Consider the following 18,519-nt stretch of genomic DNA (forward strand, 5'->3'; position numbering starts at 1 on the left):
CCCCGGGCCTTAGTTTGCCTACCCATGCTTTGGTCCAACCCGGGAAGAAGCTCCAATGATTCCCCCCAATTTCTTTTCACCAACGCCCCCCCCTACATCCCTTCCATTCCTTTCCTGGCCCGTCCTCTCTCTCCTGAGCTGGGGCCAAGGGCGAACCCCCCCCCCCGCGCCACGGAGCTCCCCCGACGCGAGAGGGAAGCGCCAGCCGAGGATGAGTCTCCCTCTCAGCCTCCCCCCCCCCGTCTTGCTCTTTTCGCTGTTGGCAGCAGCACAACAACTAGCTCCGGCAGCAGCACAACACGCGCAACACACGCAGACACACAACTAGCTCCGGCTGCTGCTTTCCTCCTCCTCCCTACAAATCCCCCTGAGTCGAGGCGGGGGGGGGGTGTCCGCCTCCCTCCTGCCCCTCCCACCCCAGAGCTATAAACTGTGCCTAATTAACCAGAAAGGATGTCTCATCATCATCATCACCGCCATCATCATCTCCTCCTCAATGGCTTGGCTCGGCTGCTGCCCGCCTGTGACTCACACGCTCAGCCTCCCGCCCCGCGGAGAGAGAGGGGGGGGCGGCTCCAGAAGCAACAGGAAGGCAAGAACATCAGGAGGGCCTGGCTGCTGGATGAGGCCGAAGGGGGCCCATGGAGGCCAGCGTCCTGTCTTGGCCAGTCAGGTGCCCCAAAGGGAAAGCAGGCTAGTGGCCATTGATAGTCTCCTCCATGGATTTGCCCCCATCGTCTTTTAAAGCCATCCAGCCTGTGGCCGTCCTGTCTCCAGTGGCAGAGAGTTCCTCAGCTCAACTCTGCGCTGCATGAAGAAGTAGAAAAAGCGGCAGCAGCACCATACCAGCCCCCCTCCAGCTGACCCTGTTATCACCCCTCCAACACACACAGCACTGACAGGCAGCAGGGGCACCCACCCACATTGTTAAAGCAAGAGCACTAAAAGCCTCACACCGGGCTAAATTGGAGCCTCCTGGCCCAGCAATGCCTACCTGAGGAGCCAGCCCTGACCTGCAGCCAGCCTCCTGAGCCCACTTGCTCCTCTCACCATGATGTGCGCTGCCAGTCAGTGCAGGCAGTACTGAACTGGGTGGACCACTGTGCATAAGCCAGTTCCCAACATACATTGCAGGGGTTGGGCTAGATGACCCTTGTGGGCCCCTTCCAAAGCCACAATTCTAGGATTCTACACATGGTGGCTGTGGGAGGATCTGCGGCCAAATCACGAATGAGACTCTGTGAGGTCATATCCTCTAAACTTTTGTGGCGGGAACAATAGAAAACTTAATATTCTTTCTGCCACCGCACACTCTGATTCTGACCTGCAGTGGGGTAGCGTCTCTGCAAGTTCCATTTTGAACTGGACTGCGGACTTCTGCAACTTTTCAGGATTATCGCCTGCCTGCTTTTCACCACTGTCACTGTTGAAACATGGCAAGACTTTTAATGTGAGTAAACCACATATTTTTCTTGTTTACTTTAACAGTCTGGAGAGTGGTTTCTTTGTTAAGATGGAAAGATAAAGGGAGAATGTAATCCAGGCCTGCCTAATGTATCCTTGGATGTCATCATTTGTTCCAGAAGCTTGTACAACCTTCTCCTAAAAGCTTCTAGAGATGAGCTGCGCACAGATGGTGATATCACTCTGCTGAAATAGGTATTTGCATTCTTCACACAAAGTGAGAAAGAGGGAGGGTAAGAAATGAATAAAATATCCTCTCCAGCTCATCAAAACCCACCCAACAGTGCGAAAGAGACCTCTGGGCCTTGAGAAGCTGGAGTGATGCTGCCGGTCAGATGCAGGAACACAAGAGGGTCAGGTGGACGGACAGTCTCTGCCCTGGCAAGGCAGCTCCCATAGTTGCGTCTGGGAAAGAGTAGTGGGGCCTGCCCTGAACCCGTGGCCACTCCACACATCAAGAGGGCATCCCCACCTCACCTCTGAGGACGATGCAAACAGGCTGCAGTGGGGCAGGGGGTCCTGCTCCAGACCTGCCCCCTCAGTCATCTGTGGGTGGGAGAAGTGTTCCCAGATTTGCAGCTGACCCACACGCCTCTCTTCCTTCCTCCCTGGAAACCTGGTGAGGCTCCAAGTCCGAATGGAGCCTCTTTGTAGAGATGGATCAGAAGCAGGTGCCCCCACACCCTGCAAATTACCAGACCAAAATATCGCCGCAGGATTGAGTCAGTGGAGCATCACTTGCACCCAGGACTCGGCTCTGAAACCTGTTTTGAATCAGACCTGCAGCCTCTCTCTCTCACCCTCCAACCTCTGCTTATGCTGCCCAGCAACAGAGAATCACCCCCAAACCTGGGATTCGGGGCAAGCGGGGCAGAAGCCCCAGCATCTCCCCTTCTATAAACTGGGGTGGGGGACCAGCAAACTGAATCCCTGGCTGTGCCTCTGCCTCTTCTCTTTCTTCTCCGCTCAACGAACAGAGGAGCGCCCCAGGCCTCTGACTCATGACTTCTGATTTCTCGCAGAGAGTGTTTAGTGCCATAAATAATCTTCGCAGGAGTCTGTTATTCTTGATGGGTGCAAACAATCACAGCTTATTTGTTTACCAAAAAAAGAAAAAAGAAAAAAAATTCCTGGGCTGTGGGGAGGCTGGGAATCTGCTGCCACCCCCATCGCACAAGTCCGTCCACTTTGGGGAAGGGCAGGAGAGGTCAAAGGTTCAGAGGGAGGCAGGCAGGCAGGCAGAGATCAAGATGTGTGGGGGGGGGCGGGATTCAGGGCAGCTGGTTGTGTTGAAGGGCAGAATGGGGGGGGGGTGAGTGGATGAGACATGGAGGGATGTGAGGGGAGGGCAAGCAGGGTCTCTGAGAGGGAGAGCTGTTCTTAGAATCGTAGAGTTGGAAGGGAACCCAAAGGTCATTTTGCCCATCGCAAACAGAAATAAACGGGTGAATGGATGAACGAATGGGCAGAAAGAGGAAGGGCCAAGGTGGAGGCAGCCAAGAGAGTCCCCAGAGCAGAATAATGGAGAAGAAAAGGAGGCAGGTGTGATGAGGAGGCAGGTGTTCTTCAGGTAGGGCTGGGGCGAGGCAGCCCCCACTTCATGTCATGCCTGCTGGAGGACTGATCCGCTAGCGAGTCAATGTATGATGTCATATCCTCTAAACTTTTGTGGCAGGAAGGGGAATGATAGAAAATGTCTTCTTCCTCTCACACTCTTCTCCTTACCTGTGATGGGGCAAAAGATGCCTGTGAGCTCTCCTCAAGAGAAGGCACACCATTTTTGGACTATGCGCTTTTGTAATTGTTCAAGATTACTGCCTGTCTGATTTTCATCACTGGAGCTGTTGAATCCTGGCAAGACTTATAGGTGAGTAAGCTTTATATTTTTATTGTTTACTTAAACAGTCTGAGAGTGTTAAGAGGGAAACAGAAGGGAGAAGTCTGCATAGCACATGTTTGGATATCCTAATTGTTCTAGGTCACACCTTTTTGGAATTAATTTTGCATTTTGTAACTAAGAAGTACCTACTATTTTGATGCATTTGCTGTCTGCGTTGAATTGTAAGTAAACTTTTTTGTTTTTGCTGAAAGGGGTGGTTTATTCTTAGCAACGGGGACAAAGAGGGGCAGGTCAGCAGACCACAAACAGGGATAAAAAAGTGTATCTTCCTAATTCCTAGCTTCTAGTTAGCTGCAAAAGCACACGTGTTTTTTTACTTTGCCAAAGAGGTTTCACAGCCTGTTCACTCTCACAATTCTCCCACACACATGGGACAGGAGGTTTACATTTTAATTGACAGCTTTAAAGCTCAGTCCATCTCCATCATGAAGGCTGCAGGGTTATGGACGTTCCAGCTTAGAGAAAAGCTGAGTAAGAGGCAAAGTGATAGAAGTTTGTAAAATTAGGGATGGCATGAAGAAAGTGGAAAGAGAAAAAATTGCTCCCTCTCTCCTATCACAGAGACTCGTGGGCATCCAGTGGAGCTGAACACTGGAAGATTCAGGGCAGATTGAAGAAAGTCCTTCTTCATGCAGTGCAGGGTTAACATGTGGAACTCCCTGCTACAGGAGACCTGGATAAATTCACAGAGGAGCAGAGGGCTGCCAATGACTACTAGCTGTGAAGGTTCTGCTCTGCCTCACAGCTGGAGTCAGTGACACTTCTGAATCCCATGCGGGAATAATTTTGCTCTTGCGCTCAAGTCCCCCTTGAGAGTTTCCCAGAAGAGGCAACTGTTTGGCCACTTTGAGAACAGGACACTGGACTAGATGGGCCATTGGCCTGATCTAGCAAAACCCCAGGCGGGGAAGGGGCTCCCCCACAGGGGGGCCTTGAAGGGAAGGAGCGAGGCCATAGGGAGCATTTCCCCCTCAAGTCTTACCTCCAAGCCCCTCGGCCAAACTTCTCAGGAAGATTGTCTGGGTGTCTGGCCCTTGCAACCTCTGTAAGGGATGGGGGGGCCACGGCCTAGAGTTTGCCTTTGCAAACCTGCCAGATTTTATTCCCTGGTGAATTGCTGGTGGTACCCCCTTTGCCTGTGGGTGTTTTTTTGGGGGGTGCAGGCGCTGAGGTATTGCAGAATAGTGGGCCGCATAGGAGGAAGGGGGTGTAGCTGACAGAGCAGCCGGAAAGCGAGCGAAGTGGTCCTAAGCGGACGACTCAGTCCCTTCCCCTCCTCTCTCTCCCATCTCTCCACCCACCTACTGGATCTGGCCAAGCATGAAATTGAATCCGGGAGCCTCTGTTGAACTGGGCTGCCCCTCTGCTCCGCAGGTCCAGCCCCCCCACCCCATAATTCCTCCACCTGCGGCTCCTGACTCTGGGCCAGCCCCCTCCTGCTGCAGTCGAGGAAGAGCGGCAGAGATCCAGGCAGAGCAGCCCTGCTTTACGCCAGCCAGGCAGGGATCCAGCCCCTTTGATTCATTCACACAATCAGAGGCTCCTGCTGCAAGAGTGACTCACTCACCAGGCATCAATCTAAGCTCTGACAGCCCGGAAATCCGGCATTAGCCCCGGGAGGGAGCAGCTAATTTTCCAGGAGAAAGGATGGGAAATGGCCGAGGAGGAGGAGGAGGTAGGAGTGATTGTGTGAGTGAGTCAATGTGGGCGTTGGAGGAGGGCGTCAGGTAGCCCATGGCACGGAAAGGGGCCAGGGGTCACACGTGGGGAGGCTGCTCTCACACACCCCACCCTCTGAGCCCAGGCTCCCTTCCCTATTGCCCCCTGCAGGCTCACAGCTTCTAGCAGTGGCGTAGCATGGGTTGTCAGCACCCGGGGCAAGGCAAGTAATTTGCACCCCCTAACCCGTGGATTTGCCCTAACCCCCAGATGTTGCGCCCGGCCCCCCCTGCACCCCCCACGCTACGCCACTGGCTTCTAGACCTCACTTCTCACCCCAAGCCCATGGCTTCTCACCTCACCCTTTATGGAGTAAGGTAAAGGTAAAGGGACCCCTGACCATTAGGTCCAGTCGTGGCCGACTCTGGGTTTGTGGTGCTCATCTCACTTTACTGGCCGAAGGAGCCAGCGTACAACTTCCGGGTCATGTGGCCAGCAAGACTAAGCCGCTTCTCGCGAACCAGAGCAGCGCACGGAAACGCCGTTTACCTTCCCGCTGGAGTGGTACCTATTTATCTACTTGCACTTTGAGGTGCTTTCCAACTGCTAGGTGGGCAGGAGCAGGGACCAAGCAACGGGAGCTCACCCCGTCATGGGGATTCGAACCGCCAACCATCCGATCGGCAAGCCGTAGGCTCAGTGGTTTAGACCACAGTACCATCTGGGCAACTCAACCAACAAGGAACCCCTCCTCTGGTCTCCGGGGTCTTAACAACCCTGTTTCATGGAGGAGGGGGCTATCAATGGCTAATAGCCACAGTGGCCCTGCTCTGCCTCTGTGGTCGGGGCAGCGATGCTTCTGACCCCCAGTTGCTGGAAACCCCAGGAGGGAAAAGGGCTCTTGTGTTTGGGTTTTGCTTGCTGGTTTCCCAACAGGGAACAGGTGTTTCCTGCTTGGCAGGGGGTTGGACTCGATGGCCCTTGTGGTCTCTTCCAACTCTATGATTCTATGATTCTATGATTCTATGATCTAGTGGGCCACTGTGAGGACAGGGTGTTGGACTGGATGGGCCCCCTTTGGCCTGACCCAGAAGACTCTTCTAATTCTCTTCTATGTGGAGGGGCAGAATAAGGAGTTTCGGCTTGTGCCAGCAAGGGGGTCTCCATTGGCCCGTGGTGGGTGGGAGAAGCGGGGGAGAAACACAGTGATGAAAATCAGGCAGGCAATAATCCTTAAATGTTTACCAAAGGAGGGGGTAAATAATAAATAAAATTTTATTATTTACCCCCTCCTTTGGTAATCCTCAAAAGGACGCAGGTGGTGCTGTGGGTTAAACCACAGAGCCTAGGACTTGCAGATCAGAAGGTCGGCGGTTCGAATCCCCACGATGGGGTGAGCTCCCGTTGCTCGGTCCCTGCTCCTGCCAACCTATCAGTTTGAAAGCACGTCAAAGTGCAAGTAGATAAATAGGTACCGCTCTGGTGGGAAGGTAAACAGCATTTCCGTGCACTGCTCTGGTTCTCCAGAAGTGGCTTAGTCATACTGGCCACATGACCCGGAAGCTGTATGCCAGCTCCCTCGGCCAGTTGGGCGAGATGAGCGCCGCAACCCCAGAGTCGGCCATGACTGGACCTAATGGTCAGGGGTCCCTTTACCTTTACCTTTACCTTGGTAATCCTCACAGAACTCTAGCCCAATGGTTGCCATTACAGTGGTACCTCAGGTTACATACGCTTCAGGTTACAGACTCCGCTAACCCAGAAATATTACCTCGGGTTAAGAACTTTGCTTCAGGATGAGAACAGAAATTGTGCTCCAGCGGCGCAGCGGCAGCAGGAGGCCCCATTAGCTAAAGTGGTGCTTCAGGTTAAGAACAGTTTCAGGTTAAGAACGGACCTCCGGAACGAATTAAGTACTTAACCCGAGGTACCACTGTAATTTGATTTTGAATTGATTTTAAAATGGATTGATTTTAGAATGCTGTGTTACTTTTATTGTTGTTAACCACTCTGAGCCTGGCTTCGGCTGGGGAGGGCGGGATATAAATAAAATATTATTATTATTACAAATATCCACAGTCCAGTTCAAAAGGGGGACTGCTCTCTGGAGGAGAGTGAAGAAACATCTCCCTCCATCGCAGGTAAGAAAAAGAGTGCGTAGTAGTGGAAGGAAGAAACAGAGGGAAAGTTTCGATTATTCCCCTTCCCACCACAAAAGTTCAGAGGATATGATGTCCTGGAGTCTCCTGCCTGTGATTGGACGGCAGGTCCCCCCAGAAGAAGCAGAAGAGTCAGAACTCAGTGGCAGAACACCTGCTTGGCATGCAGAAGGTCTCAAATCCACACATTTCCACATAAGGCTGGGAGAGAGGTCCTGCAGGTGAGCCTCTCCATTTTGGTGCACCTGACAGAGAACAGGGTGCTGGGCTATATCCAACTGCTGGGAACTTCTTCCACTCCTGTTGTTTGTGGTGGAGCTGTCAAATTTAAACGCAGCTAAACAGGAACTAGCTGCATTTAACTTTGCGCAAGGCAGGGAGGTCCAGTCTTGCACACAGGAAGTGATGCAATAAGGAGAGGGACCCAGGACTGCATTTTGGGGTGTGAGGTTCTTGTGCTGCTCTGACCTCACAGAAAGACTGCCTGGAGAGTATGGATACCAAGGAGAGAGGGAGGGAGGGAGGGAGAAAAGGTTGTTGCCCTCAAATCCTGGTCGGCCACCATGGAAAGCAGGAGGGTGTTGAGCTAGATGGATTTTTGTTCCGCTCCAGATAAAGGGCTGTTCCCGTGAGGAGGGGGTTGCAGCACTGGGGGGCTTTTCAGGCAGTAAGAGGCGGCACGGCAGGAGTTTATGCAATTATGCATGGCATGGAAGAAGAAAAGTTTCCCTCCCTCTCCCATGACACCTGGATTTGTGGACATCTGATGACACTGAATGCTGGAAGCTTCAGGATAGATAAAAGAAAGAGTTAAAGTGTGGAACTCCCTTCCGCAACCTTCCGCAAAGATGGCTTTAGAAGAGAATGGGATGGATTCATGGAGGAGGCGGCAGAATACCTTTTGAATCTCAGTTGCTGAAAACCAGAGGAAATGGGCCCTGGCCTGATCCAGATGCAAGTTTGTCTCATGTTCTTACAGGATGGCAACGTATGGTCCTTATGTATGTATGGACTCTGGTTTCATAAATCTAGCCACATGGTGGATTACTAGCGTCTCTCTCCAAGGAAACCTTCACTCTGCAGGAAGAAGCCTATGGATACTTTAGCAGCTTAAGACAAAAAAATCACTCAATTGTAGAGTTGGAAGGGACCTCAGGGGTCATCTAGTCCAACCCCGAGATGCAGGAATCTTTTGCCCGACGTGGGGCTCAAACGTATGACCCTGAGATTAAGAGTCAAGAGCCAGTGTGGTGTAGTGGTTAAGAGAGGTAGACTCGTAATCTGGGGAAGCAGGTTCGGGTCTCTGCTCCTCCACCTGCAGCTGCTGGGTGACCTTGGGCCAGTCACACTTCTCTGAAGTCTCTCAGCCCCACTCACCTCACAGAGTGTTTGCTGTGGGGCAGGAAGGGAAAGGAGATTGTGAGCTGCTTTGAGACTCCTGAAGGGTAGTGATAAAGCGGGATTTCAAATCTAAAACTAAACTCCACCAACTGAGCTTTTCTACCTGCACTGAGGTTCTTTCTCCTCCCCAAGTTTCAAATCGCATTTTCACAGTGCTGTACAACTAAGTGACTCACTGCTTGTCTGCCCCAGGGGGTGCAAGGGGAGCGGGGATATCATCACCTGACGCACATTACCTGTCTGCTTTCCCACACACCTGCGATCCACCCCCACCTGGAACGCCTGTTTGTAAAGCTGCCCTCTGCACATGCTCAATGGCCGGCTCAAACCTCCACATCTCAGCTGAGCTGAAAAGGGGGTGTTGGTGTGTCTTCGGTTTCCAATTCAGATTGGAGCTGGCTTGAGGGGAGAATGCATGAAGATACACAAATAGTTACAGGGCAAGTATGAATTGTGGCTAACGTCATGTCTATACGTCTTCAGAAACCAGCAGTGGGAGCGGGAGGACAGAGGCAACAGCAAGATGTACACAGCTGTTGTTTCAACCCTACATTTCAGGAGAGAGAAATCTGCTGCCAAACCTCCTCCTTAGAGCTGAATGCTCGACAGCCACGTCTACCAACAATTTGGTCTGTGTTTAGCATCCAGAATATTTCATACCTTCAGCGGGTTCCAATATTTGATGTTATTCGACAGCTTGCATGCAGACGGTTGTTCTGCTTTGAGGGTTTATCATGGCTGAAACCTACCCAGCCCAAAAAGGATCTAGAAGGTTGCCCAAAAATCTAGAAGCAGACACCTTTCACTTGGGGGGGGGGGGAGAGAAGGTGGGATTTCATTCAGGCAATGAGATATTGCTGTGTCCCAAGTATTTGTGAATGTCTCTTTCAGTTTTAAATCCAGGCTGCTGAGGAGCCCCTGCAACTGGGGTGGGGGGGCAGAGTTCGCTGAAATGGGGCAGGAAGACCCCCAGAGACCCTTTTGGCGTTGTGTGCATACATGGGGGGCTTCAGGGACGGAGCCACCTTGCTCAACTGCAGCTAAGGAGGGGGGGTGTCAATGACCTTCCCGTGGATGCTCGCCCACCCCCAGCATTGTGCAGCATAGATCCCTCCACTGCAGCGGGGGGGGGGCGCAAAATGAATCCCCTCATTCATTGCAGCAAAACACGAATGACAGTGTTGGGGGAGGGGCAGAGAGGGAACCAGCATCTTTGGAGTAATGTCAGAAAGGGAGAGGTGTGTGTTGGGGGTGGGGTTCCACCTGTAAGCATCTCTCTCTGCCCTAAGCTCCCCTCTCCCCACATATGGGGCTGTTGCAGCAGCCGAGCATCAGCAGCCACCGCAACGCCCACCCCAACCCCCACTCCCAGGACCGTGAAGGGGGCGTGAAGGACGCAGAGGACTGCAGAGCGTGCGGAGGGTGACTCATCGCCCCTGCCCTTCTCCCCACCTGCCACCCCCCGAGGCTGGAAGCACCCGGTGGCACGTACCCCCACCCAAAAGTGTGGGGCGGGAGCTGATCAACCTGGGAGCTAAGAGGAGGAGCGCCGTCCAGGGATGGAGGGCAGGATTAAAATGCGGCGCTGGGGGGGGGGCGCTCTTTGTATGAATGGGCGAGCACCGCGGTGAGAGGGGGCTGGAAGGAGAGAGGCGCGAGAGCGCGCAGGTGGGAGGGAGCCGGCAGTGAAGCGCCCGGGCCGTCGGGAGACCGAGAGCCAGCCAGCCAGAGCGCATCTCCCCATCGAATCGCTCGTAAGAGGCGAGGGCGCAGAAGGAGACCCGCCGGTTAAAGCGCGGAGGAGGAAGAGGAGGCGCGCCCCGGGTCCGCACTGGCGCGCGCGCGCGCGGGCAGGAAGGCGACGTGGACTCTCCGGGCGAGCGCCCGTCTGAACACACGCGCGGAGCACACGCGTCCTCCTAGCGCGCCCCACCTCGCCTGGTTACCTGCGTGCGCGTCCACGGGCGCCTCTCGCAAAGGGCGCCCTCCGCGCACTGGCCCCGAGGTAAAGGGCGCGGGAGAGAGAGAGGTTCTCTCGGAGCGGCGCCTGGGAACAAAGGGGTCTTCGCCCGCCAGCGCGCTCCCGAGCGCCCACACCGGCCAGAGGCGGCGGGGAAGCCTCCCCCAGGCCCTGGAGCCGAGGCTTCCTCCGTGTCTCCCCCAGGCCCCGTCTCCCAGCCCGCCGGTCCATTCACGAATCCCTCTCTCCTCCTCCCGATTCTTCTTCAGTCATTCATTCACCCAACACTCCACTCTCTTCCCATTCATTCCCTTCATTCATTCTATTCGCTCGCTCGCTCGCTGGACTTTTTTTCCTTTCTTTCCTCCACCCCCCCGGTTCTGCGCAGGCGCGGGGCTCCCCTCCAATCGTGCTCGAATTTTATGAATGAACATTGACGTCAATGGGGCCCCCCACGTGAGCCCGGCTGGAAGTACAAAAGCGGCCGCCCAGCCCAGCCGCTCTCCAAGGTGCTGAACGGCGGTAGCGCAGCCCCGGCCAGCCAGCCAGCGAACCAGCGGCGCCGGGAAAAGGCAGAGCCCGGCAGGCGGACCCAGCGACTCCAGAGGGTGGGGCGGACCCCAGACCCCCGGCCGGCGCAGCTGCCACGGAGCCGGTAACACGTCCTCCTCCCTTGCAGTCATTACACAGGCGGAGAGAGGGGGTGGGGGTCCTAGAGGACAACCCCTGGCCCGCCTCGCCCATCCCTGGAAGGACGGTCGGAGAGGGTGGGGGGAGCTGAAGGAAGCGCTGCTCGGTAGCTGTGGTTGAAGGCCAGGCGGCGGCCGCGGCTGTGGGGCGGCGGCTGCGCGTCTCCAGGATGGGAACCGCCGGTTGGCGAGTAGGGCGTCTGCTCCCCCCCCCCCCGCGGCTTTGCAGAAGGGTTGCCCCGAGATGCGGGGCTCAGGGTGGTCCCCTTGGAGCGGTTCCCCAAGAGGGGCGGGCGCCATTCGATAGCGACAGGGGGAAGCCGGTCGTAGAGGGGGAGAGAGAAATGGAGGGGGGGGCTCGGCCGCTTCGAGATATGGCAGGTAGGCGGACGCAGATGTGGGGCAGGGGATTCTATCATTTGAGGATGGAGGGGGAGGATAAACGCTTGTGGGGAAAAGAATCGGGACCTGGAAAGGAATTGTGCGAACGCTGGAGATGGCGAGGAATCCGGGGGTGTTGGTGGGAAGGATATCTTGAAACTGGGGTGGGGCTAAGTTATGCAGAGGGGCTGAAAATGGGGGGCGGGGGCTGCTACAACGGCATTGGAGCGGGGGTCAGCTTTCAAAAGGTGAATGGCTGTTGGGAAAGAGGGGGGGCAGCGGAGGGTCTCAGCCGGCAGAGGGAGGCGGCGGCAGCAGCGCTGAGGCTGCCAGTCATCTCCTCCCCTGCATGTGTGGGCGGTGGGTGTGGGGACTGCAGAGAGGGGGGGAGCGAGCGAGCGAGCGAGAGACGAGCCAGCAGGTCCTTCGCGCGCTCTCTCTGATGTGGGGAGGCGCCGGGCGACGCTTTCGCTCCCCCAGAACCAGTCAGCCCAGTGACCCACAGCTCAGAGATAACTGAGGAAGGAAAGGTGGGCTTGGGGGGCGCGAGGGGGGGGACTTCTTTGTTCTATATTAACTCTTATATGCGGGGTGGGGGGAAACGAAGATCCCATCGGTCCCATATAAAGCCGAATAGCGGGGTGTATGAAAGAACACCCCAGTCGATGAGAGGAGGGTGTTGGAGCAGCTCCAGGAAAGTGGGTGGTGGGTGGGAGGCAGGGAAAGAATGATGGGGACCCCAGATCTAGCTGCAAGCGGACCCCCGCAGACTCCCCTCTTCCACAGCACGATTCAGACGGAAGAGCCCCCCCCCCCGTTCCCCACACAGTATGGGGGAAAACTAGGCTTGGTGGAAAAGGCAAAAACGAGGGTAATAAAACTGCCAGTTCAAAATGCACTTCCGATAAACAGCAGCCCCCCCCCAATTGAACACACCTAGGCTGAGAATGCAGGAATGTAGCCGGGTGCCAAGAAGATGGTCCTGGCGACGGAGGAGTGGGGGTGGCGGCACCCTCCTGCCCCCCTCCCTCTGCTGAGCACGATGAGCGGGCTCTTCCGTCTCGTGGCAACCCTTGGCAACCCCGGCGGAGTTGGGAAAGTGTGCGGGGGGGGCGGAGGAGAGAGAGATGCATGGCGTAGTGTTTTGTACGTGCGCGCAGAGAGAGACGTTTTGTCGAAAGGAGCTGCCCGGGTGTGTGTGTGCGCGCGCACCGCTGGCTGGCAGGCAGGCAGGCAGGCAACCCTACGAGGCGAGCAGGATCCCGGAATCCGGCGGCGCTGCACGGAATTGTCAATGAGAGACCCATTACGAGCGTACAGTACACGACGTGCCTCTCCGCCGCTCAGGGGGGAAACAAAGCCCCACCATGCAGCCGGGTCTTAAGAAAATGGGAGTGGGGGGGGGGGAGATGTGGGGACGAGAGAGGGCCACGTTAACACGAGGGCTGGAGCGCTGCGCGTGGTGTGGGGCTGGGCAGAAACCATTTTCCGAGGGAAAAGCGGGGGCTCAGCCCCACAGAAGGGGAAGTACTAATAAGGAAGAGGCTTGTTCCTTCGGGGAAATGAGAGCGGCTCGCCAAAGGACCCCGCCACCCCCTCCTCGGTGACAGAACTGTGTCACCTAGCCCGGCCAGCCCCCCTCAAAGCTTGTGGGTCGAGGCACCTCCCCTCCCGCCAAGGAGATGACGTCTCCTTTTCCAAGTTCGTTAAGTTTGTGGGTCTCGCCAAATGCCAGGGCAAACTTGCATGAGGCAACAGTGTTAACAACATAACACGGAACAGCTCAGCTGGTCAGAGCTTGGTGCTGAAAACGTCAAGGTGGCAGGTTCGATCCCTGCCTATCCCTGCACTGCAGGGGGTTGGACTAGATGATCCTCAGGGTCCCTTCCAACTCTAGGATTCCATGGCACGTGGGGGTTTTGCTCTTCCACAAGACCACTCAATCTGTGCGCGTGAATCATAGACTTCTAAAGGGACCTGAGGGTCATCCTGTCCAACCCGCCCTATGGCTCGAGCCCTGAGATTAAGAGTCTCCTGCTGTACAGAAGAGAGAGAGAGAATGGGGAGGGGGGTCTCCTCGACTTCATGCCGCTCTGACCTCGCCTTTGTCTGTCTCCCCTGCACAGCACCTCTCTCCGCGTGGCAGGATGCCGTGCCTTCACCACCTTCGCAGAGCTGCCTGGCTCCTCTCTCTCTGCCTCCTCCTGGCGCAGTCCCACCTTCGCGCTGCTGCGCTCCCCACTGGAAGGGGGCAGGAGGAGGAGGCCCGCCCAGGCGGCGACAACGACCGCGAGTCCCCCCAGCCTGAAAACTCTCCAGCCGGCCGGGGGATCCTGCCGGGACCCCTCGGCGCCGAAGACCAGAAGCGGGGCGGCTCCGACGAAGGCGACCTCTTTCAAGACGTGGACCCCAAGGCCTTGGCCGCGGTCCTCCTGCAAGCGCTCCAGGCCGAGGCCGACAAGCCCAGCAGCGGCCAGAGCCTGAACCCGGAGCCCAGCGCCAACGAGGAGCGGGTGCGCAGCGAGACCAAGAGCTCCGACGCGCAGGAGCAGCCGGAAAAGAAGGCGCAGGGGCCGCGCTGGGAGGCGGGCGAAGACGGAGGCCGAAAGCAAGACGGGCTGGAGGAAGAGGGCGAGGCTGGCGAGAGAAGCTTCGGGCAGCAGGAGCTGGACGCCCTCAAGTCCATGTTGGAGGAGCTGCAGCGCTACAGCTCGGCCGCCAAGAGGGCGGAGCCCCCCCAGGGCCCGCCGGCCCCCCAGGAGCGGGACGACGTCCTGAAGGAGCTGGAGGAGTACGAGCGGCTGAGGGCGCACGCCAAGCGCAGCCCGGCGGCCCCGGGAGCAGAGCCCTGGGACGGGGCGCGCAAGCTGCGCCAGCAGCAGCACCTGGAGCACCAGCTCCTGCAGAGGCGCTACGAGGAGCTGGCCGAGAGCCGGCGCCAGGCGGAGGAGGCGCGGAGGGCGGCGGCCGAGGAGGAGCGCCTGGCGGACATGGCCTCCGACCTGCTGCTCCAGTACCTGCTGAAGGACGGCGAGGAGGAGGAGGAGGAGGACGGGCGCCAGGGGGCCAACGCGCAGGAGGAAGACGAGGACGACGAGGAGGAGGAGCAGCCGCAGCGGAGCGGCATCCGCCGCAAGGGCAGCGGGCTCCTCTTCGAGGACGAGGAGGGCAACGTGGCCGAGGACAAGCGCTCCAACGAGGCGCCCGTCGAGGAGGAGGACGACGACGAGGATGACATCGACCCCAACACCATCGACCGCCTGATCGAGCTGTCCAGCAAACTGCACCTGCCCGCCGACGACGTCATCGACATCATCAACAACGTGGAGAAGAAGAAGAAGGAGGTCCCCGAAGTGGCCCCCGCGGGAAGCAAGGCCAAAGGGCCCGGGGCCCCTCCGCTGCCGCCGCCGCCGGCGCGCAACAAGCCCAAGAAGGCGCCCGCCTACGCCGTCTACCGCCCGGAGCCGCGGCCTCCGCAGAAGCCCTACTACCCTCCGGCGGACTACAAGTCCTACCACCACCGCCGCCTCCCCAAGCAGAACGAGGCGGCCTGGAACGAGGTGCTGAAAGGGGACGAGTATCCGGCACCCAAGTGGTACCCGGCCCGGCCCAGCGGAGGCAGCAGCAGCGGCGGCCACAGAGGAGGAGGCGGCGGCGTCAGCAACTACGCGGGCAGCAACAAGATCTCCAACTACATCAACCCGCGGACTTTCCAGCCTCCGCCCTACGCGCGCTTCCGCGGCCCGCTCCCCGGCCCCGTGGTGCCCCGGGAGGAGTTCTACGACGACGGCCCGGCTCGCGAGGAGGACGACGGCGGCGAGGACGAGGAGCTGCAGAACTACATCGAGACGATGCTGATGAAGCGCCCCAAGGCTTTCCAGTGAGAGCCGCCGGGGGTCCCCTCCGCCCCTCTCCTCGCCCCCCGCCCAAAGAAACTTTGCCATCCGCCGTGTTTCCGACATGAAATTCAGGTTCTTGCATGAGTCAGGAGAACAGAGTCTCCCCCACCGAGCGAAAGGGCCACGCGGAGGACGCCCGGTTGCGACCCCACCCTCCTCCTCCTCTCAGCCAGCTGCCTGGTTGCCTCCTCACCCCCCCCCGGACACCAAGCCGCCGCCCCCCTGCCCACACGCTCATCAGGTGCGCATCTCACATACCTGGCCTCCAGAGGGGAATGAAAGCTGCCGCGGAGCGTTCAGACAGAGGGACAACTCTTTTTCCGCTGCAGTGAGTCAAGTCGGAGCTCCCCATGCAGCCATGGGGCAGGACCCGCCCCCCGCCTGTCCCAGCTGTACAAAACAGCAGGCAGCAACCCTGTCAATGCAAAATTGTCAAGGACCCCCCCCCTTCCTGGCCTCTCCTTCCTCGGGGGCAGCCTCAAAGCAAGCAGTCCAGGTGTAACGCTGAAAATCCTAAGGGGTTTTCAGTTGAAACCGCCCCCTCTGTCTGGATCTCCCTCCTGCCCCCTTTGGAAATAGCCACCCCCCAAAACCGCACAATTTAATGGGCACAGCCAGTATTTGTATTAGGGGGCAAGTTTCATGTTAGGGGGGCCAGAACCTCAGATAGTTAAGTATGTTTTATTGATTTACTTGGTTTAGGGAGGGCAGCTGCCCTCCCCCCATGGCTACGCACATGCACAGTTTTACAGCACACTCAAGAGTGGAGCCCCAGCAAACAGTGGAGAGGAGAGAGAGAGAGGAATGAATAATTGTGGCCACATCTCCCCAGGTGTTTGTGATCATGAAGGCCACCAGGTGGCACTGAAAGTGAGGACCCAAGAGGATCTGATCCTGCACCCTGAGCAGGGCAGCAGGGAGTGGTTTACTCTAGCAAAAAGCTAGACAGATGTTTCCCAAACTTGGGTCTCCAGCTGGTTTTGGACTACAATTCCCACCATACCTAGCTAGCAAGGCTAGTGGAAAGGATTGTAGCCCAAAAAACAGCTGGAGACCCATGTTTGGGAATCCCTGGCCTAGACTGAGGCTCTGAGCACCGCAAAAGCTCCTCACACAGCTGGATACAGAGATAACGCCCCTTTTATCTGCAACAAGAAGAATAGCAGAATCCTAAAATTGCAGAGCTGGCAGGGACCCCAAGGGTCATCTAGTCCAGCCCGCCCTTTAAAACACAGACATGTTTTGGAAATCTAACATAGCTGCTAAATACCTTGCCCTTCTTTGCTCATCCAATATTTAGCCTACCGAAAGTGGAGGGGGTAAAAGATGCGACCCAGAAACTGCACACAGAAGTGCCCCCACTCCAATTTCCTGGCTGTGACCCCGTTCAAAGAAAGGTGTGTGGAAATTCAGGGTTGCTGAGAAGCCGCAAACATGGAGGAGTATTTGCCCTCAAATACTCGGAGAGCAGAGGAGAGGAGGACTTATTCTCACGGACCTAAATTAACCCAGTTCACTTGTGTTCAGTTTACAAACCCTCCTGCTCAAACCAAACTTTCCTCTGCTTAGTAGGCGTGGGAATCTAAAGAACCAGGCTGGAAGCTAAATAAAATTTGAAACCAATGTTTAAAAAGAGCCACTCCAAACAGGTGGCGGGGGGGGTGTTCCGGCCCCTTGGGGCAGACTTTTGGCTCCAGAGTCTGGCTGAGGTTTATACCGCCTTAAATCAGGTGGAAGAGGCAAAATTGCCACAAAATCCACACTCCTCCCCCTCAAGCACTGGGGGCCCAGAGGCTCTCTGCTGCTGCTGCTGCCTCCGCCACCCCCTCTCCCCACGGAGTTCTGTCCAGAACAAAAAGATTCCCTGGCTGAGATGGAGGAGGACGGGGCATCAGAAAGAGACCGAGAGGTTCCTGACCACAAACTGCCTTACCACAAACTCTTCCCGCGCCCCGAGCCGTTCCTTCCAGCACCCAAGTGTGGGGCACCTTGAGCTCCACCGGCACCCAGAAACAAGTTGCCGCCCCCCCTGCAAAGGGGGGGAGGGGGAGGCTTTGAGCATGCTGTATCGATACCTACTTGTGTAAGTCCATGACCATCTAAAGCTGCACCTGAAAGGGTCCACCAGGGCGGGTTTCCAGAGAGCAAGCCGGGGGGGGGGAGGGGGAGGGTGGCAGTGAAGGAAGCAGTCTGCACGCGTCCAAAAAAAAGAACCCCCTTCCGCCGGCATCAGTCCTAGAGTGTGCGAGTTTCTTCGCTTTGTGGCGTCCAGTCCTGTAAAATAATAATAAAAAGAGTTGTTTCGATGTCCTGATCCATTTTGTTGTACTTGAAATAAAACACCTTTGGCCTGTTGTAAATAGCATGTGGAATTCCTAGTTTTGCTATAAAATAAAAGCAACTATTTTATTACGAGTTACTCTCATTATTTGCAGATCTGGAGGGTCAGTGGTGGCACAGGAGGGGGGGCATTCAAGGTGTGGCGTGACCCCCCCTCCAAAGAGCACCTGACCACATTTCAATGGTAGGTTAAGGTGCACCTTTCTGCACAGGTATCCGGTCTGTGTGTGTGTGCGTGTGTGTGTGTGTGCAGGATGAGATTAAAAACCTCCCTCCTGTTGCAGCCGCCACCGCTGTTCTCATTTCTTCCTGATGCAGCATAACTTACAGCCTAGAAATGATTATGCATTACAGTTTCCTTGCATTGCACTGTACATAACCCACCCTGGGAGCACATGCGGAAGGCCTGGTTTGAAATCCCAATTTAGAAATAAATTAACAATAACCTCTAGGGCTGGGTGATGTCCGGTTTTCAACATTGCAATATTGTTGTTGTTGTTTAGTCGTTTAGTCATGTCCGACTCTTCGTGACCCCATTGCAATATATCATCAACTAAACATAATGACGCCATGATATATCACCATGTCTGAAATAAGGATGGAGATGCGTAGAGGCATCGGCTGGCTTCACAGTTTCTCCAGCACTGTGATTTTTGCCGGCGCCTGC

General features: G+C 56.4%; 1 protein-coding gene across 4 annotated transcripts; it reads left to right on the forward strand.

Moving 5' to 3' along the window:
* The first annotated feature begins 3,018 nt into the window (after window positions 1-3,018).
* On the forward strand, window positions 3,019-16,093 carry VGF (VGF nerve growth factor inducible). Of its 4 annotated transcripts, none has more exons than XM_053363126.1 (2): window positions 3,019-3,331; window positions 13,740-16,093. In XM_053363126.1, exon 2 carries the CDS (start codon window positions 13,761-13,763, stop codon window positions 15,495-15,497), a length of 1,737 nt encoding a protein of 578 aa, XP_053219101.1. In that variant the 5' UTR covers window positions 3,019-3,331; window positions 13,740-13,760; the 3' UTR covers window positions 15,498-16,093. The 4 variants fall into 4 exon arrangements, with proteins under 4 accessions (XP_053219101.1, XP_053219103.1, XP_053219100.1 ...); XM_053363128.1 differs by lacking the exon at window positions 3,019-3,331 and adding an exon at window positions 10,452-10,588; XM_053363125.1 differs by lacking the exon at window positions 3,019-3,331 and adding an exon at window positions 11,111-11,198.
* Window positions 16,094-18,519: the final 2,426 nt, after the last annotated feature.

The sequence above is a fragment of the Podarcis raffonei genome, chromosome 13, assembly GCF_027172205.1.
Source record: "Podarcis raffonei isolate rPodRaf1 chromosome 13, rPodRaf1.pri, whole genome shotgun sequence".
NCBI lineage: Eukaryota > Metazoa > Chordata > Lepidosauria > Squamata > Lacertidae > Podarcis > Podarcis raffonei.